The following is a 21,498-nucleotide window of genomic DNA, read 5'->3' on the forward strand; positions in this document are numbered from 1 at the left end:
AAATTGGAAAGTCTACGCCCCTGGTGGTTAAGAGCATGGACTCTAATCTGGGAGAACCGGGTTTGATTCCCCACTCCTCCACATGTAGTTGCTGGTGAGACCTTGGGTCAGTCAATAAACTCTTTCAGAGCTGTTCTCTCAAAGGCAGTTTTCAAGAAAGCTCTCTCAGCCCCACCTACCTCACAGGGTGTCTGTTGTGGGGAAGGGAAGCCGCTTTGAGACTCCTTCAGGTAGTGAAAGGCTGGCTATAAATCCAGTCTCTTCTTTTCTTCTACATCACTGGAAGTGACATTCCAGGTGACGTAGGCATGTTGCGTTTATTTCTGGGGACACCACTGTTGGGGGGGGGATGGTCCCACCAGCCAGCTGGCTGGTGATGGGCAGGAGCCCACAAAACCAGGAGATCCCCCCACCCCCAGCTGGTGAATGGCAACCCTACAACCCTACTATGTATTGAAGCCACACTTAAGCTATCTATTATGTCTTATTGCGTTTTTAGTGTTTGCTTTGTGGCACCTTTTTTTTAGCAGTGTTGCAGTAGGAGGACAAATCAGGAAAAATATTTGATTTTTTTGTTGCAGCCAGTTTGCTGTTTTCCGAAGGATGTGAGAATACTGAAGCCGAAAAAGGACAAGCTGGAAACCAGTAAGTGGGGCTTTTTTGGGGGTGGTGGTGGTAAATAAATAATTCCTAGTTAATCACATATTTTTGTTGTGCAGTTCTCATAACACTTTTTTTTGGGGGGGGGGGCAAAGAAGATGGGATTGTCGGCTACAGAAGCATCCGGCACTTGTGACCACGGCTCCCAAGAGCCAGACTCTACATTTTGACTGAAAGGAGAGGGTTGTTTTTATATCTTCAGTCCCCCCTCCCCCACTGGTTGCTGTGGCTAAAAAGTCTGCACTGGCTGCCATTTGAGGTGAGTCAGCCAGTATCTTGGGACTCTGATACTGAGAAGCTATACTATTCCCCGCAAGCCCACGAAACAGAAAACGCAAAACACAACTGCGCAATTCTCTCGAGAGTTTGTGGTGCCAGAACATTTGCCATTGTTCATTCCCTGGCAGCATCTCCTTCACCAGGCTTAAAGCCCTACAGTGAGATGGTTGCCGTGTGGAAGGTATGTTCTTGGCCAAGGTCTGCCTGCTACCCTACTGAGGTTCGCTTTTTAAAATCTGCTACCCTACTGAGGTTCGCTTTTTAAAAAGTATTGGGTGATAGTGAGGTATTGAAAAAATGGTATTTTGCAGAGGTGATATAACCCAGCAGAGCCTGAGTAAAATAATTCAGACTGAGAGTCCATGTGTGATTAAAATATAAAGTTTTTACTGAATTCTAGCATGGGAAAGGGTAACTGGGATGAAAATAACAAAAGAGAATAATCGGCTACGTCCTTACACTACAAAGACAAAACTAGAAGAGAGAGATTACGGCTGCTCTTCTTGTTTCTTCAGAACACCAAACAAAAGACGGGAAGAGAAGCCATAAAATGGTAATATACCCTGACACTTTAGTCCCAATCAAATTCCTAGATCAGGGAGAAAATTCCCGGGCAATCCACATCTAAAGAACATTGGTTACATGAGAAACATGTGACTTCCTGTGAGTAACATAAACAGACAGTTAACCCCAGACATACTGAGTGTTTTCAACTTGTAATACCCAACAAAAAGCCAGCAGGGACACCACAGACTATGTAGCTGAGCTTCATCCCCTTGCTAGATTTTTGTACATTCCGGCATCTCCAGGAGGGCCTGCTTGAAGATCACCTCATCTGCAGAGTTTAAGCATCCTGCCTCCTCCCTCAGGTAAATTTAACTTTTATTACTCTACAAGAAAAAGGAGAAGCCACATTCCATAATGTCAGAGAAATATCCACATTCTGCCAATGGCTACTCTGTGTGTGTGTGTGTGTGTGTGTGTGTGTGTGTGTGTGTGTGTGTGAAGTGTGTGTGACAGAGTGCTGGATGGGCCATTGGAAATGGAAAGTTAAATTAAATAAAAATTGGCCTGATCCAACATTGGCTTCTCTTATGTTCTCATGTTCTCTTATGCCGTCAAACCACTTCTGACTTATGTCCTTTAAAACATCCTATCATGAGCAGTCTTGTTCAGGTCTTGCAAACTGAGGACTGTAGCTTTTTTTTTTTTTTTTTTTTTTTAGAGGTCTTCCTCTTTTCCTGCTGCCTTCAACTTTTCCTAGCCTTGTTGTCTTTTCCAGTGACTCTTGTCCTCTTGTAAGGTGACCAAAGTATGATAGCCTCAGTTTAGTCATTTTAGCTTCTAGGGAGAGTTCAGGGTTGATTTGGTCTAGAACCCGCTTACTTCTCTTTTTGGTGGTCCACGGTGTCCCTAAAACTCTCCTCCAACACCAAACGAGTCAACTTTCTTCCTGTCAGCTTTCTTTTCTAGCTCTTTCATGGCTGCCTTTCCCAGTCTCTCTCAATCTCCTTCTGAGTGGCTACTTGACACATTTGAGAACAATTGAAAATGGCCGCCACAGAATCATAGAACTGCCGAGTTCAAAGGTCATCTAGTCCAACCCCCTGCTCAGTGCAGGATCAGCCTAGAGCATCCCTGACTACCTCCTCATCCACAGAGCATTTTATTGTTATATATGAAAACCTAATTTGCATATGTATCAGAAAAGTTCTATATAAATATTTCAAATAAAAATGAAAGAAACAAAAACATAAGCCAAATAATCCATGGGCGGGATCCCACTCAAAGACTCCCCCAGCAGTTCCCAGGTCTTAGTGATTGTGGGTCTGGGCAAAAGTCCAGGATGAGGCCCCAGAGTCACTGACACCCCCACTGGGGCCCCCACGCTGCCTCCCTGCCAGATCCGAACAAGGGGTAGTCTTGGCCTCATGTGAGGCAGGTGGGAGCTGTTGCCGGAAACTGGCTGCCTGAAGCCTGTATGGGGGTGGTTGTGAGTGGCTGTCACTGTGAGTGGGGTAGCCCGAGCTCCAAATGGGGTGGCATAAGTGGTGGCTGCGGGAGCCCATGTTCTTTTTCTTACCCCCCCAATCAGGAGGTGGAGCTGTGGGTGGTCAGGGACCCCCCCCCCCAGAGTGGGGTCCGGGGCAGCCCTTGTTGCCCATTGTCTAATAACACCCCTGGCAGTCTGCTTCCGCAGAAGTCCTTTCTGACCCTGAGAAACCTTATTCCCAGGGTTGCAAGACCCATGCGGAGCAATAGCCATGCAAGTTGAGAGCCTGCAATGGAAAACGGAGGAAATCTTTCCCTTATTTCTCTTCCATCTGAGGTTAGAAAGACATACATAATCCAGAAAGATCCACTGGAACAAAGTATAAATTAAAAAAAAATACAAGAACCGGTTAATTATAACTATGGAAAGTTCAATACTTCAGTGTTTTCTTATTATAGTGCATATGTCTCTACGTAAGTACATATCTTCATCACAATAAACAATTCATTATCACTATCAACAGTCCATTCTAATGATGGGTGAAAAGTGCTTCTAAGTGTTCTTTCCAAGATTAAAGTGCTTGTGCTGTAGTAAAGGGTCCCAAGTCCTTTGTTCTTTCAAATCCAGTAATTGAGGATGATTTATGGACGTTCTAATGGAGCCTTAAAAAGACTGCTGAGGGAAAGGAAAGCCAGGAAGATTGGCAGGGGTCAGTGCCTTCCACTGATGGAACATGGGATCGAAACTGACAAGACAGATAGAAACACACACAAACACATCATCACACACGGACTCCACTATGCAAGGTCCAGCTCCAGGCGTTGTTCCTCTTCAACCAGAACTTGGGATTTCTACCTCTACTGCTGGTTGGGGGTAGAATTGGGACTTTCATGGAGCTTGCAAAGGAGATGTTACATTTTTAAAACTCTCTTGATTTTTACCATCTGTTTTTATTTAAAGGAAGGCTTTTAAAATGAACAAATGCAGGATTTTTAACCCCTTTCCTGTCAACCTTTTTGCCATGTTTTTCCTTGTTGACGTTGCAATTATTATTTTCTTGGCCATTTCCCCTCCCCCGCCCCGCCCCGCTTGATATTTTTACTGGCGTGATGGTGTTTTTCTTTGGAGTACTTTGCGAAAGTGAGTTGTCTAAGGAACGACTGACCCCTGGGGCTTTGTTCAAACTGCTCCCTGTTGAGTGAAAAATTAATTTAAAATGTCTGCCTGTTTGGTGAGGGGAAGATTTATTGGAATGCTAAATTAGGAAACCCCGTCTATGGCTCTGGGAAGGGAATGATGAATGCTATCTAATGGAGAGGCGGCTGAGAAGGAATTTGCTGTTTTACAGCTGATGGGAATGAAAAACCAGCAATTTGCTCCGCAATTGGAAGAGGCTGTCTCTTTGCCGGGAGGCAAATGGTCTGGCACAATTTCCACCATCTCAGCAAATCACCTCCCTCAGAAACTACCAAAGGATTGCAAAGCTTAGTGGTTCTTTCCCCCAAAAATAGACTCTAAAAGAAATCCAGGATTGCCACTTTGGAATTTAAACAAGCTGTAAAGGCAATATTGGGGGGGGAAATGGGGTGCAAAACCAAATATCCAGCTGTCCCTGGCCTGGACATTGGAAATATATCTTCGAAGGGAGATACTTGGGAAGAGCAATGAATCAAAGATCACCGTCTAATTCAGAGGTCCCCATTGTGTTGCCTGTGGGGCTCATGGTGCCCGCCAACACCTTTCCTGGAGCCAGCCAAGTGTTTTTAGGAAGCGGCCAAGGCCAGGTAGGGCCTTTGCCCAGCAAGGCTAGGTAGGGCCTTTGCTGAGCAAGGCTTCTCATTGACTATTGGAGATTTGATTGGCTGTGCAGATATTTTAAAACGATGCTTTGGCAGCAGCTGCCACCACAGTGCAAGGATCTGTGTGGAGTTATTGAGTGAGGTTCAGCTGTGGTAATCGTTTTGAGGCTGGCTCCACCTTCCGTGGCAGCCATTTTGTGGCAGCCATTTTGTTGCTGCACCTACCACGCCATGTCAGAATTCCAAATGTGCCTGCAGGTTCAAAAGGGCTGGGGATGCCTGACCTAATTAAAAAAAGATTGGTGAGTAAAAGTGTACGGCAGAGTGACCAGCTCAAACTGGGGCAGAGGTATGATGTACAGTACAGCTATATGGTGACATATTTCTACCCTGCTTTTCTCCACAAGGAGGACCCCAGGTGGTTTACAACATTGTTATCCCCCCTACCTTTTATCCTTATATAAGAGGTTAGGGCAGAGGTGTCAAAGTCATTTCGTATGAGGGACGGATCTGACATAAATGTCACTTGGTCAGGCCAGGCCATGTCTGCCGTAAAATGTAATGCCAGGTACTGGAGATATAAACTTTACAAAGGACACAGGCGAACCCAAGGAACAATATGATCTTTTACTCAAAATACAAACAAAAGCAATTGATTCCTAGACATGAATGCAATTGATTTACTGGGGAGTCCACAAAAGCCCCAATAAATGTATATAATCATATGCAAAACTAGGGTTTTTTTCAAGAGATCTCATACCCATCTCCTTCCTTTCATTTCTTGACAGCTTCGACAACACACACCTCATCGTGTGCAGCTGCACACCCACTCCCCCCCCCCCCCCCGAGCAGCCTCCTGCCTTCCCTTTCTTGTACCAGTTGCTTGTGGGCCGGACAAGAGCCTTGGACGGGCTGGTTCTGACTCCCAGGTCATATGTTTGATGTCCCTGGGTTAGGGTGATCTTTTGGGACCTCTCAAGGGTAAATGGTGGGATTTACATGCCTATGTCCACTAGCACAGATGGCCTTAAATAGGAAGTAGACTGTTTTATGGAGAGGATAGGTCCATTAGGGCTTACTAGCCATGATGACTAGAAGGAATTCTCACATTCCAGGGGCAGTAATCTTCTGAGTACTTATGCTAGGAGAAAGCATTGGGGAAGAACTTGGCCTTGATATCATGTTTGTTTGGCCCTCCAGGGCAACCAGTTGGCCAGTGTGTGAAACAGGATATTGGACTAGATGGACCATTGGCCTGATCCAGCAGAGCTCTTCTGATGTTCAACAGCATGGAAAGAGGGATACCAACAGAAGTATTTAAGCTTTGCAGCCCAAATCTATTGAGATACGTTTCAGAAGATAGCCATTTTGGTCTGTGGAAGAACAGCTAGATTCGAGACCAAGAATCTGAGGAAAGGAGCATTGACTCTCGAAAGCTCGTAGCCCAAGACTCTTGTTGGTTATCTAAGGTGCTATTGGACTTGAATCTAGCAGCCCAAATCTGATTTCTACAACTTCATCTTTGACCAAAGAGTGCCTGTTAGTATGTGTGTGTCTTTCCACTTTGGTGTAGTGGTTAGGAGCATGGTCTCTAATCTGGGAGAACCGGGTTTGATTCCCCACTCCTCCACTTGCAGCTGCTGGATGACCTTGGGCAAGCCATAGTTCTGTCAGACTTGTTCTCTCAAGGACAGTTCTGTCAGAGGTCTCTCAGCCCCACCTACCTCACAGGGGGTCTGTTGTGGGGAGGGGGAAGGGAAAGGAGTTTGTAAGCCGCTCTGAGATGCTGAGTGAAGGGTGGGGTATAAATCCAGTCGTCTCCTCCTCCTCCTCCTCTTCTTCCTACAGCAGACCTTGCTTCTGAGTACTCATGGAAGGCTGCCAATTAAAATTGGTCTGCAGCCTTTGATGAGGGGTTGTCAGCTTATTACTAGTTTATTCATCTGTGATTCCCAGCATGTTAAATAGGATCTACTCCCAAGAAGGCACACCTACGATTGCAGTCCTAGTGAAGAGCTTTTTTTTTAAGACTGAGCATAGAAGATTTTACCAGATCATCTGTGTCTCTGTCTGTTATGTCTTAATGTAATAAAGACTTATGCCAGCATCTGTACTGTGAAATATTATAGAGCATTACAAGGATTGTACTAATGGCCAATCACAGTGGCCCTGTATTCAGCGGGAAGCACTGTCATTGGTTCCAGGCTCCATATTCCTATTGGATGTTATATGTTTACTGGGTGTGGTTTGCCCTGTTCAATCGTATATAAGTAAGCCCTGTTCTATGCATTTTGTCCAGTGTTTGTCTTGTGTTGTTATAAGCTGAATAAACATGAATAAACATGAATCACTTGTTTAAGAGCTGCCTCAATCTCAGTTCATAATACTGTCACTTTCAAAAGTTGGTAAAGACAGACTTCCCCTGAGCTGATTCTTCCTCAGCATGGATTGTTCTTTGACATGTTTCACAATGATAGTTTTTACCAATGTTTCCCAAAAACGTTGACTGGTTTGCTGGATTTTTATGCATCCTTTCTCAAAAACTGATATTATACTGGCTGGTGTGGTGTGGCAGTTAATATCAGACTAGGATGTGGAAGGCCCAGGTTCAAATGCTCACTTTGCCATGAAGCTTGCCAGGTGACCTAGGGCCAGTCACTCTCTCTCAGCCGAACCTATCTCACAGAAAGAGAGAGTGCTGAATTGCAACTGATAATTAAGTTCAAGACAATGCATCCACCTGGACTGAATCAAGACCTAGGTTTCCTGTCTCATTACCAGTGTTGATTTCTCCACTCCTACTACCTCTCTGCATATCACACCTATTCCATTCACACCTGTTATTGTCATTGGCCTGCTAATGTCATTTGGCATTTGAAATCACTCCACTTGCCAATATATAGGATAGATGGACTCCCATTCTAGCTGTATCTGAAGAAGTGAGCAGTGACTCAAAGAAGCTCATACCCTGCCACAAATTTTGTTAGTCTTTAAGGTGCTACTGGACTCTTGCTCTTTTCTACTATCTCACAGAGGTGTTGAGGAGGGAAGAATGATGCATGTCACTCTTTTTATCCTGCCTTGGAAGGTGGGGTAAAAATGTACCAAATGAATGAATGAATTCACGTCAGACCTCTTCTGTTACTTCTAGCAATACGTTATGGATTTTTAAATAGAACAGGAGTTCCCAGTGTGCTGCCTCTGGGCACCATGTTTTCAGAAAGTGGGTGGGGCCACTTCTGACTGGCCACCGGAGATATGATTGGTTATTCAAATTAAAATAACACTGCTTCAGCAGCAACTACCGCCATAGTGTTGGTTTTTGTTGGGTATTACAAGTTGAAAACACTCAGTATGTCTGGGGTTAAACGTTTGTTTATGTTACTCACAGGAAGTCACATGTTTCTCATGTAACCAATGTTCTTTAGATATAGAATGCCCGGGAATTTTCTCCCTGATCTAGGAATTCGATTGGGACTAAAGTGTCAAGGTGTATTACCATTTTATGGCTTCTCTTCCCGTCTTTGTTTGGTGTTCTGAAGAACAAGAAGAGTAGCCATAATCACTCTTCTTCTAGTTTTGTCTTTGTAGAGTAAGGATGTAGCTGATTTTGCTCCATTGTTATTTTCATCCCAGTTACCCTTCCCATGCTAGAATTTAGTAAAAACTTTATATTTTAATCACACATGGACTCTCAGTCTGAATTATTTTACTCAGGGTCTGCTGGGCTATATTATCTCTGCTAAATACCATTTTTTCAATATCTCACTATCACCCAACAGTTTTATTCTCTGGCTCATTCTTTTTTCCCAGGATCTCTGTGCTGCGGTGCCTCCCTTGGCAGCCGTTTTGTGATCCTTCCCTCCACCCTGTCAGAACTCCAAAGGTGCCCACAGGCTCAAAAAGGTTGTATTAGAAGATTTCACCTTTGAGTTCTTACAAACCTCAGGCGATTGCCCTGTGGTGACTTGCCAACAAAAATACCATCACTTCAACCTTCCCCAACTCTGGCTTGTCAAAGTCACACCCTGAAAAACAATGTTTTGGTGTATTTCTCCCAATAATGGTACTGAAGGCTGATGCACAGAATTCATTTTGCATCTTAAGAAAACAAGGAGAGGTCTGCAGAACCAGATCAAGAGGCTGCCGAGTCCAGCACCCCGTTTCCAACGGTGGCTGGATGCTTCTGGGAAGACCACAAGCAGGGGATAAAGGCAAGAGCTCCCTTCCTTGCTGATCCTCTCAGCACACTGCTTCTGAACATGGATGCTCCAATTAGCGGCAGTGACAGAGCTATCCACAGTCCTAGCCAATGCATTAAAAAAAATACTTTAACTGAAACTCCCAACTGAAGATTAGTACCCCATTTGGCAGCATAAACCAAAACTGGCAGAATTGTCCAGAGGCACTTGGGATAACAGAACCCGCAGGAAGAAATGCCTTAGAGGCCCAGCCAAGATTGCCTCGATGATGTGGGCATCGACACTCTTTTGTCAAGCAAGCAAGCTGCCAAGAGATCCATCCCTTTATACTTTTCGGTTGACAAAGATTTTATTGTATTAATGTAGTCGACGCTCTGCAACCTCTCCCAAACGTGATCTGTCTGTCTGCAGAGCGCGCCGGAGACTCCTCAACTCGACCCCCTTGCACGTGTCTTCGGAACCCGCTCACACGGAGTCCCGGGCGAGGCGGTCCGGAGCCTGAAGCGCTCGAAAGCCCGCTAGTCGCTCGCCGAGAGGCAAGGCTGAGCTCTGCGCCTCCCGTCCGCCTTTCGATCGGGACTCACTCCCAGTTCCGTCCGGCGCTTGTGTAGACAGAGCGCCCCACACACACACACGTGGGCGGAAGCCCCTTCGCCAGCTCCGGCTTCATCGCTCGCCTTGGGAATGGAGGCTGGAGGCTGGCCGGGGGGAGGCGGAGAGCTTCCTTACGGCCCGCGGCCAACAGGTTCCGGGGCCAAATCCTGCGGAAGAAGGCCGTTTCTCCCCCACACACACACACACCCCGCTGCCGCCCCAATGCGCCCCCGATCCCCTCCCTCCAGAGGCCGGCGGCGGCGGCCAGCGAGCGAGCGAGCGCACAACAGAGGGCGCCACCGGGAGACTCCTCCTCCTGGCCCGCCTCGCCTGCAGCCGGCCCGCGTGCGACCCCTCCTCCCTCCGGCCCTCCAGAAGGCCGGGAAGGAGAGAGGCGAGCTCACTGCCGCCGCCCGCCCCATGCCCGGCTCGCCCGCCGCTTGCTAGCCGCCGCGCGCCTCCATGGCGCGGCCCTCGCAAACCTGTTGTTTGCTGAGGACATTCAGTCCCCGGCAACAGTGGGCAGGCAGATGCTGTTTTGTAAGCAGAAAGCCAGAAATATTAAGAGGAGGTCCTTACTCAGGATTCGGCTGAGAGCGCTTTCCTGGGAGTCCGAGTAGACCTGAGCAGGGATCAGAGAGGAGACGGGCTTTCGACGGCTCTCTTAGCAAACCTCTTGCATGCAGATTCCGGCGCGGGTGTCTCGAACGGGGCTTGCGCTCCCCGGAGAGTATTCTGAGCGTTGCGGCCGCTCCGAGAGACGCAAAAAAACTACCCAGGATTTCTGCAGGCGGGATAGGGAAAGAGAAAACTTAAGGGAGGTTTAGAGGAAGGGCTGCATCCCCCACCCCCGGTTTTATTTCCCTTGCTCCGTTTGTTGTACTGTGTCTTACGATATTACTAAAACGAGAAGCAGGTATGTCAGAAGAACTCGATGCTGATGAATTAACGTGGAATACATATTCCCAAGCGTACTCGAGGGTACTTTGGGTGACGTTAAAGCTTCAAGTGAGGGGCAGCTTCCCTTGGCAGACTGCCGTCTCTTATCAGTGGGCACTGTGCAGTGGCAGAGCATCTGCTTTGCGGGCAGGGGACCCCCAATTTGATCTCTGGCTGCCTTCAGAAGGTCCCGGCTAGCTTCACCCCAAGTGCAATCTTTGCTTTACATGCAGACATCCCCAGGTTCCATTCCCAGTGCCTCCAGTTTTTAAAAAAGCATCAAGTGATATGAAAGACCTGCTGGGGAGAGCAACTTCCAGTCTCTTCTGACCTTGACAGACCTGTCTAGGCAGCCTCTGGAGAGGAGGGGGGGTCCCCCCTTTCCTTGCACTGAGCTTTCAGGCTGTGGTCCTAAACATGTGTGACCTCAGTTGGATTTAGTTATGAGCTAGCATGTCTAGGGTTGGACTGCGGGGAGTTAACTCCCCGGGCAGGGACTAGACTTCCAGAGGTCTTGCACAAATGTACTAATTCTTAAAAAATTAAAATATGTATACTTTGCCTTTCCTCTTGGCTCGGAGCCAGTTAGGGGGCAGCTTGCAGATGAAGGCTAGACGTGCGGCTTCATCAGCTGGGGGTGTGTGTAGTGGTTGATCCCCTCCACCAATCCACTGTGTCGGGGGCTTCCTAGGTTTAAAGGGTTGACGTGCTTAAAACTCCCCCAGACTCTTATTTCCCCTGTGATGAGCTTAAAAACAGCTATGCTTTGGGGCAAATTCTGCAGATGCTCAGGGGCTCTCCCTTCAAGGGAATAGGCTTTCGGTGCCAGTCCCAAGGCTAACATTTGCGTAGCTTTGTCTACAACCTGAGTTAAGGCAGAGCATTTGAGGTTTTGAAGAAGAAGAAGAAGAGATTGGATTTATACCCCGCCCTTCACTTGGAGTCTCAGAGCGGCTTACAAACGCCTTTCCCTTCCCCTCCCCACAACAGACACCCTGTGAGGTGGGTGGGGCTGAGAGAACTCTGACAGAAACTGCTCTTTTTCAAGGACAGCTGTGCCAGAGCTTGTGACTGACCCAAGGTCACATCAGCAGGTGCAAGTGGAGGAGTGGGGAATCAAACCCGGTTCTCCCAGATTAGAGTCCGCGCACTTAACCACTACACCAAACTGGCTCTTGGTTGATGAGCATCTGTTATTTGGAAAACCAGAATGAATGATTTCCCCAGACGTCTTTGGGAATGGGGATTTATCATGTAGGTGCCTGTTGTTTCAGGAGAGGTGGCGTGGCATCGGTAGCGGATCTGCACCCCCACCAAACCAAAGTCCTTGTAAGCACGACTCAGAACTTGTACATGTTTACTCAGAAATAAGTTTCAATAAGCCCAACAAGGGTTGCTGTCTAATAGCTGTGCAAATAGGATTCCAGCCTTGTGTTCAGTCACATCCTGTCACTCACTGTGTCGGATGAGAGTGAGTCTCTTGGAGGCATTGGTTACATTTCTGTCTAATGAGTATTGCAAGAGTTTGTCTCTCTGTGGAGAAGGCATTTGTGATTGCTAAACCTCACCCTTCGTAGCAGGGGCCGTTCTGTGGCCAGGCCACCCAAGTGACTGCTGGGGGCCATACAGCAAGAAGACCGCGGAGGCACCCCAGGGGATCGGCTGGCTCAGAGCCATCAGCGGCATAGGAGAAGACTGGCATCCCCTCCCAGGCTCACACCACCCCTGGCCGAGTCCGGGCCAGTCTCCTGCAACACTTGGCAGGGACTCCGCCAGCAGTGGCCCAGGCCCAGGAGAGAAGGGATGTGCCTTGTTGGGGGGCAAGAAATTGTCCTGAGCCAGCCTTACGTCACAGCTAAGTCGGATCTGGTCTAATTCCAAAAGGGTAGCTGTGTTTGTCCACTGCAGGAAAAAGAATGAAGAGGAGTCTTGTGACTCCTGCTAACCACATCTGATTCCGGTTTAAGTTTTCGGGGAGTGGAGCCCCTTTGCCCAGATGCATGCAGCAAGTCTGCGCGTTCAGCATTTCAGCGCTACAGCCAGCCCGGCCATGATGCATTCTAAATACCATCTTGGTCAGAAGTGCCTTCTTTGCTCTTTTTTAAGTTAGATCCAGGTGCTTCTGCTTAGTGGCTTTCTAGTATAGGGAACTTTTGGATTGTTGCTTTAAACACTGGAAGCCCTCCACATGGTGGGATCATATCACATCTGCACTCTGTCACCTTGCACACTTTTGCTACTGAATAAACCGTGCTTAGAACCTGAGCCCCCAAAAGCTGAAACGCTTGGCCGGGAGTCGATAATCCTGTGAAGTGTTGGATTTCTGTGGCTTGCCGGCATCCCAGCTGCTGCCCCTTTAAACCCAATCGCTGTGACTTCAACTGGTCTGATCTCTTGGGAGGGGGTGCATTCATGTGATGGTGGCAGTTTTCCATCTGCTTGTGTTGGCTTTCACCTGTGGTTCAAGTCAGCTCCAAGCTGCAACTGCTGCAGGCTCCAGCAGTTGCTGGAACGACCCATAAATTGGTCACAGTCAGAATTCATTTTTCCCCCCAGTGGGCTTTTTGTTCGGTTGATGGACCCTTTCCCTCTTTATCATTAACGTTACCAACAATCGTTTCTTAGATATACGAGTACATTTTAGACTACCCTGTTGTTGAATAAATTCTGGCTGTTAGCTTGAGTTTCCTGTTCCACGAGAAAGAAAAGCAAAGCTTCACGGGCTTTAGATATATTTTAGATGCAGACCTGACCCTAAATTGAACACTGTGCTAAGCCACTGCTTAGAAGTGTGTGCAGAGATAACAGAGGCCAACAAATTGCTATCTCAGACTGGATCAGCGCCCGTTGCTAGGGGAGCGAGCCCTCTCTTCAAAGTATAGTCTTTGCCAAGCCACAGGGAAAAGGTAGCAATTGCCTGCTGGAAAGAGGGCCAATTTGGTTTTCAGAAAGCTATTTGGATTCATTTTTGGACATCATTTTACTGATTTGTTTAAAATATTTCTGTACCACCTTGCCCATCATTGGCTGAGGCGGTTTCCAAAATTATGAACATCAGTACATCATGAAGGCAGTTTAATTGCAGACCTTGAAATGCAGACGTCTTGCTGATACTGCTGGGGAGATTTGTTGTGGGATCCTATGCAGAATCCCTCCAGTCTTCCTCGGGAGGTGGTGGGCTCTCCTTCTTTGGAGGTTTTCAAACAGAAGGGCCATCTGACAGCAACACTTATTCTGTGAATTTAGGCAGATCACGAGAGGGAGGGCAGGAAGGGTTGCCTCAGGGCTTTGTTCTTGTGGGCATGGAACAGGGAGCACTGGGGGTGTGGAGGGGGGAGGTATTTGTGAATTTCCTGCATTGTGCAGTAGGATGGACTAGATGACCCTGGAGATCCCTTCCAACTCTATGATTCTAAGACCAATGAAATCAGTTGGCTTCAGTTAGACAAACTCTGCATTGGCTTCAGACAGTAACAGTCCAGGATCCAAATGTGCACAAGCTGGTGTGCCCCAGAGATCTGCCTGCTGGCCAAAGAAATGAAAACAAACAAGGAAACAGAGTCTCTTGAAGGTGCACTGGTCAGAGCTGTTGAACTCAGCATGTGATAGGCTGTTACAGACATGTCTTCCGGACAAACTCCTCCAGAGCTTTGCTTTGTGGGAAGAGAGCTTTATTCCATTCGCCGTGGAATGGCAACATCTTTTCGTGTGAGGGACATGATCTAGCCATCTACCTGCTGGTTGGATTTAGATATTGTGCCTAACCGTGGTTAAGGAAACTTCACTGTAGTTTGCTATAGAAAGGAGGACTTATAAATATTTAAATAAATAATATAGAGAAATAATAATTCTAAATTCTGGCCATTGCTCCATCAAAATCCACCTAGAGAAGAGGGAAAATGTAAGCAAGAAACTAAACCACATTTGGAATCCCAACCATGGTTTGGGGTTCTAAGTGACAGTTATCACAAACTGGTTTGACTGATAGCTGAATCTAGAACACCAGGGGCACAGTTAGCCTCCTTAACAACCCATGATTCAGGGTACACCTGAAATACCAAGCTTGAATATGTCACAAACATTGCCTTGTACACTTACCAGGGAACCAGGATTGACTGGTGTATGCTCCAATGACAAACCCAGGTTTGTAATTTGTGAACTGTCCTTACAAAGGTTGTCTGAATGAGGTTCTGTAACTCTGGAAAGCTCTGCGCATGCTGCACAATATGCTCTGTGATTATTTTTATTTTTCACTTTTGTGTTTGATCCCTGCACACACCCTAAAGGAAGTTCCTTGGATTGCATTTACAGTTGTTACAATTTGGCTTCGGCCAAGTAGGATGTGCTTTTCTGCTTCAGCCTCCCCCCCCCCCCCCCCCCCCGGTGCCATGCGTCCTGGCAGAGAAGACTCATTTTGCCCCTCCACACATCTGAGAAACCAACTTCATTTCAAATACAGCGTGAATGTGTCCATTTTGTGCATTACAAAACAAATGTGTAATCTGGAGGGTTCCCACGGGGCACAATCAGTTGGGAAATTCTGCTGCCCGTGTCCTGCTGAAACAAAAGGTGGTGTGCAAGAAGGAGCATTTCAAGTTGGGTACTGTGCAAGTTTGGTGTAGTGGTTAAGTGCGCAGACTCTAATCTGGGAGAACTGGGTTTGATTCCCCACTCCTCCACTTGCAGCTGCTGGATGACCTTGGGCAAGCCGTAGTTCTGTCAGAGCTATTCTCTCAAGAGCAGTTTCTGTCAGAGCTCTCTCAGTCCCACCTACCTCACAGGGTGTCTGTTGTGGGGAGGGGAAGGGAAAGGAGTTTATAAGCCACGCTGAGACTCCGAGTGAAGGGCGGGGTATAAATCCAATCTCTTCTCTTCCTCTTCTCTTCAACACTTATACTGAGAGATTGTACCCATTGTGAGATCATTCTGGAGGGAATGGCTTGGGAGTGGCAAGCTTTTAATTTCCCCCCAATCTTCAGAAAAATACCAAAGTGGGCTTTTTTTAGAGGAAGGGAAGTTGGCCAGCTTTTTTTTTCCATTTTGGTGGCTGAAGAAAATTACTTTCCCAAATTACCAAGGCATGGGAAACATCAGAGTCAGCAGTTTTGAGTGATGTATTTCTTCAGGGTTTCAGGAGTGTTTCTGGCTTTGCCAAACACACTGCAAAGCAAACAGAAATGTGTAGGTGGTGGTGGGGGGAATCTTTCCTTCAGACCCAACTGATCTGTTTGTATTTCTTCTCTCCCCCCCCCCCCAGTTGCTAGGTGACTATGACAAGGTGAAGGCTATATCAGAAGGTGGTGACTGTCAGTGCAAGTGTGTGGTGAGGCCCCTGGGCCGAAGCGCCTGCCAGAGGATTAACGACGGAGCTTCCAAACCGGAGGATTTTTACGTGGTGGAAACCATTACTTCCGGACCGGAATGCAGATGCTCCTGTGTGGCTCCCCCGTCCGCTCTGAACCCTTGTGAGGGAGACTTCCGGCTGAAAAAGCTGAGAGAAGCAGACAGCAAGGATTTCAAGGTTGGACCCTTATCTGAATCATGTTATGATTTAATTTTTAATTTTTTTATTTATACTCGGCTTTTCTCCTCAGAGGACCCAAAGCAGCTTCCAACACTGTTCTCCTCTCCTTCATTTTGTCCTCTCAGTAACAATCCTGTCAGGTAGGTTTGGCTTGAGGTTACCCAGTGAGATTCTGTGACAAAGCAGGGATTTGAATACGGATCTCCTAGAATGTTTCAATTTGGCTCTCCCAGATTCTAGTCTGACACTAGACCACTCTGAAGAAGAAGAAGAGATTGGATTTATACCCCGCCCTTCACTACCCAAAGGTGTCTCAGAGAGGCTTACAAACTCCTTTCCCTTCCCCTCCCCACCACAGACACCCTGTGAGCTGGGTGGGGCTGAGAGAGCTCTGACAGAAACTGCTCTTTTTCAAGAACAGCTCTTATCAGAACTACGGCTTGCCCAAGGTCATCCAGCCAGGTGCAAGTGGAGGAGTGGGGAATCAAACCCGGTTCTCCCAGATTAGAGTCCGCGCACTCAACCACTACACCAAACTGGATGTAGTGCCATCAGCTGTTAGGAGGGATGTAACACACCCAGCAGGACTAACTATAACTACCATGATTCTGGGAGTCCTGCAGATAGGAGTTCGAATCCTCCCCCCCCCCCCTTTCAGTCACAGGCTGACTACGCAGAGAAGGAAGAATGGTCACTCCACCCATGTTATGAAGACACCACCTTTTGGAGAGAGAGCCCCTAGAGAAAGATCAGGGCCGCATCAAGGATGGGGCCCACAGGGGGAACCTGTTCCAAGCAGCCGCTTTTCTCCAGGCAAGAGGACCACAGACACTAGGAGAGGAACACATGACTGCACATCCACAGAAGGCATTCCCGTCCTCTCCCCAGTAAATCCCCCAGGGGAAGGTGCTCATGTGGGAAACACCTCACACGTTCTCCAGCATTCTTCCGGCTGCATGCCTAAATTGGCACAAAGACAAAAGATGCAAGTCGGGGCATTTGAAATCCTCCAGTGGCCCCAAGTGTTGATCCCAGCCATATACGCTAGGGCAGGAAAGACGGCAGAGAAGAGCCAAGGAAGACGTATGAGGTCCCTGCATGGGGCTAATTACAGAACGGGCCTGGAAGGAGTCCCGGCTACCTTAGCTGTTCCATCAGACCCAATCACTGTGGATGAGCTCTTCATGCTCCTTGGTTGCCCCAGGCTCTAATCATTCTGCTTAGCATCTTCCCATGTAGCCGCCCCTCAGCTGCATCCGGGAGATTCACCACTGCTGGCTGGTGCTATTCATCCCAGCAACTTCTGGCCTCCACCCCCTCCCCCTTGCGTAGGCTGCATTGTTTATGGCACACCGGAAATGATGTGTTGTGTGAACTTGAAGGAGCCTTCGGCTCCCTCTTGCTGGAGCACAACTGCAGAAAGTGGGCCGCCCTCTCTGCCCCCTGCAGTGCAAGTCTCCTGCTAAAGATAACTGAGTTTAGTCATTGACAGTGGGGGGTGGGAATTGATCCCTGTCTAGCAGAGCCCACTGCAGGCGAGACTCAGCTGTGAAACAATCCAAGCATGCATTGAACAGCACCGGGAATGGAGTTCTTAAAGCAAGTCAAATGGGTGGGGTTGCCGGCTTTCATAGTCTAGGAGGACTCCGGTGATATTAAAAGCTGCATCGATGTTACAGCTATTAAAGAGTGGGGTCCGTGGAACTCAAACTCACATTCCCTGCAGTCACACAGGAACTGCCTTTGAAAGAGCTGCTGGGGCCCTGTTCAGCTCGGTACTGCGGCATAGGGAGGAAGGCCTCTTGCCTCCCCATTGCTCTGTTTTCCCAAGCTGAAACTGCACCGTGGGGGCACTGCGGGGAATGCAATTTGGATCTGGGTTCGGTGATCCTGTACGGTCAGGCTGAAACTAGACATAATGAGTTCGGTCTGCAGAGTCTGAGTCGGACAACACAAAATCACAGGCTGGGCTGTCCCTCTCCTTCCATGCCCAGGAGAGGAACAACTGCACTGATCAACTAGCTGTCAGACAGCTGGCAACAGTGCAGAAGGCAGGCTGGAACCAGAGTGTTGGCAACTTCGCCGGATGGACTCTGGTAGGAGCAGCTGTCGGTCGTGACGTGGGCTTAGCAGATGGTTGGCTTTGCACTGTGAGGGGAGCCCGTCCTGGCCTAGTCGCTGCCTGCAAAGAGCCAAGAGGGACAGGACATTGGGGAGTGATGTTTTGCAGCAGTGGCGGACAGCAGGTGGGCTCTTCTGGGTGCTCTTGCAGTTTCCCCTTCTGCCCCCTGCATAAGAGGGGGGGGGGGGAGGAAGGCTTATTAAGCGAGTGTGTGTGCACGCGTGCGTGTGCCCATACCTGGAAGTCATAGCGACTTCTGGCGACTCCTACTGGGGCATGGAGGACATTCAGAGAAGTGGCTTGATAACCTGCCTCTGCCTCCCAGCCCTGATATTCCTTGGAGGTCTCCCATCTTCATACTTTCCAGGGTCGGCCCTGCTTAACTTCCGAGATCTGACGAGATCGGGCTTGCCTGGGCTGGATAGGTCAGGCCAGGGTCATTGTAAATTTTAAGGCAAGATGATTTGTTTTATCTTGGTAGTTTCAACCTGGCCTGTCTGGTTCAGGACAAACCAAAAGCCCTTTGGGGACATTGGGGACTTCACAGTCTTATGTGCCAGGAGACTGCTGACCACAGGTAGATCCTCTCAATATGTGCAGTAACCATGTTGTATGAGCATGTACTTACCATGCACATGCAACATGGGTACATGCAAACCGACTACTGTTTCTGCCAGGGTTTGCATGTATGTCTACTGAGCCGTGTGTATATGCATTCTGCCCCTGTTCACACAGCATGATGACCTTATCTATAGCGAGAATCATGACTATTGTGCACTCCTGATGTACATAGTTGGTAGGCTGCCAGTATGTGTGATCATAACATCTGAACAGAGCTAAGGCAGTTTACAAATCTGGAACAAAATCCAACGAAGTGAAGTAGTAGCATCAAAGCAATCTAATTATTCCCAAGATAAACAGCAGGCGGCGATCATAAAAACTTGATCAAAGCAGTGAAAATCACAGTGAAGCAATAAAACCAACTTCGGATTAGCACCAACTGTCATATCACAAAAAAGTAAGAACTGCAGTCCAAATCGGTATGAACGGCGCTCACTCAGTTCCTCTCCCTCTGCCAAAGGTTTTCTGGAACAGGCAGGGTTCAAATTGTGCCAGACACCTGGGAGAAGGGAAACCAAGCAACCCCTGACAGGTAGTGTGTGCCCTGATTTGGGGGCAGCAGCTGAGCACCTACCAGCCTCAGTTTAAATGTGGTGGGCTCAATGGCGCAGAGCACTGTTGGCCTCCAGGGGGGGTGAGGCGGGCCTTCCTTGAGTGGCTACAGGCCCAGGCAACTCAGGGCTTTACGAGTGTTTTGGCTGCTGCATAAATTAATTTACTGTGGAGCCATCCTTCCTAAGCTAAGACAAAAATGTGTAAGATGGAGGCTAAAAAACTGTGAGCTGACTCACACTAACTCAGCTTAGAGGGAACGCTGGACTCAACAGCAGCACTTCAGCTTGGGCCTGGAAACAAATGGGACGCCTCCAAAATCAGTGGAGTCCTAGCGATGTATTTTCGGCGGGTCCCAGTTGGAACACTTGCCACATTTTATACCAGCCGAAGTTACTGGATGTTCTTCAGTTGTACACAAAGCACTTTTGAACACTTAGAAAGCAAGCTATTAATGCAAACTGTAGGTGTTGTTATTAGATAGCAAGATATCGCGTTCTGCCCTGGTAAAATTCCACATAAGATTATTCTGTGTAAAGGTGCCGTTTCTCTTTTCTCGAATGGAACTGGGGGAATGGTTAGCAAGAGACTGCTGCCGTGGTTGGATCCTGCTGATCCATTCCGCTACCGGAGGTGGTTTGGTGTAGTGGTTAAGTGCGCGGACTCTAATCTGGGAGAACCGGGTTTGATTCCCCACTCCTCCACTTGCACCTGCTGGATGACCTTGGGCAAGCCATAGTTCTGGTTAGAGCTGTCCTTGAAAAAAGAGCAGTTTCTGTCAAGAGCTCTCTCAGCCCCACCTACCTCACCGGGTGTCTGTTGTGGGGAGGGGAAGGGAAAGGAGTTTGTAAGCCGCTCTGAGACACGTTTGGGTAGTGAAGGGCGGGGTAGAAATCCAATTTCTTCTTCTTCTTTCCTCAGGTGGAAGGAGCCTTCCTTCAATGCAGATCAGGGGAAGGCTCCCCCCCCCCCGAGGAAATCTTCCCTGCAAGATCTAACCCTTGTCGTTCTGGCTCCCCCCCCCCCCAGCAGGTCTCTGCATTTTATGCTTCCTCCCTGTGGAAAGCGGCACTGCTGAGGGAAGTTGTGTACGTGGCAGCTGGAGATAGATGTGGAGGATCTGTGCGGAGCTGCGGGGGGTGTGGGAAGAGAAGAATGCATCTGGGGGGAAAAGTACTAGAATTAATTTTCTTCTGGATGGCCCTTCCCATCTGGAAATAAAATATCTTAAAAAAAATTTTTTTGAAGCACCCTGAGACGAATGTTGCCAATTTGCATTAACACGAATCAGTGTCACAGCTCTTGATTAAAATCTGACTTTGCAAATCAGTCTTTGGTTTAGCCGTCCCCAACATCTGCAGAGGCTGTGATCAGACCGAGATTCTGTTTACTCCAGCTTTCTCTTTTCCAGTTGTCGCCATCCAGGTGCCTCTGGGAAACTCATAAGCAGTGAATGCACAGAGAGAACTTTTTCTCCCTCTTTTGAAATACATGAGTCATCATGTTACATGTTGATTTGCTGTTATGTCCCTGTCACACAACCAGAGGTCATTTCGGGGGGGATCGCGGGGGATCGCAGTCCCCCCGGGTGAGGTACGGGGGGGCACATGACGAAGCCCCGCCCCTTGCTTCCGGCCGCACCGCTTCCAGCCCTCATTCAGCCAGGAGGAGGCAGGAGAAGAGGGAGGGTAAGTTGCTTCCTCCCTGCCTCTCCCCACCCCTGCCTGCCTGGGGCCAGGGAGGGCCTTCGCGGGGCTTCCTTGCACTCCCGCCGGCCTTGCAGGTCCACCGCCGGGCCCCTCATGGGGCTCGGCAGTGGAGCTGCAAGGCCAGCAGCGGCGGCCGGTACCGTTGGGGGCGGGGTGTGTGGCCTTATGACACACTTCCGGTGATGTCAGGGGGTGTGGCATATGCTAAAGAGTTATGCTAATGAGTTCCCCTAGCTCTTTTTCTACGAAACGACCCCTGCACACAACACAACACAAACCTTTGTTGGCATAACAGCAGCGGCCTCGGTTCAGGGATACGGGAAAGGAAAAGAAAAACCAAACTGTTAATTAACTACTCATTCTGACAGAAAAGACTTCTCCTCCTATATGCACAGTAAAGGAAGTTTGCCATCACTTCGATGAAATCAGCCCTATTTGAGGCTAGAAGGTTCATTAACTTACTTTCCTCAGATTTGCCCTCCAGGGATCGCTGTATAGGGACGA

The 21,498-nt window shown here is 48.3% G+C and overlaps 1 protein-coding gene across 1 annotated transcript in view; it reads left to right on the forward strand.

The window, feature by feature from the left end:
• The window catches only part of OLFML2B (olfactomedin like 2B), a 65,035-nt gene that overhangs the window by 11,149 nt on the left and 32,388 nt on the right, over nt 1-21,498 (forward strand). Inside the window, exons 3-4 of the mRNA XM_015423848.1 lie at nt 603-645; nt 15,680-15,987. Coding sequence (XP_015279334.1) covers nt 603-645; nt 15,680-15,987 — 351 coding nt within the window. The remainder of the gene's footprint in view (nt 1-602; nt 646-15,679; nt 15,988-21,498) is intronic.

The sequence above is a fragment of the Gekko japonicus genome, unplaced genomic scaffold (genome assembly GCF_001447785.1).
Source record: "Gekko japonicus isolate JY-2015 unplaced genomic scaffold, Gekko_japonicus_V1.1 scaffold281, whole genome shotgun sequence".
NCBI classification, from domain to species: Eukaryota; Metazoa; Chordata; class Lepidosauria; order Squamata; family Gekkonidae; genus Gekko; species Gekko japonicus.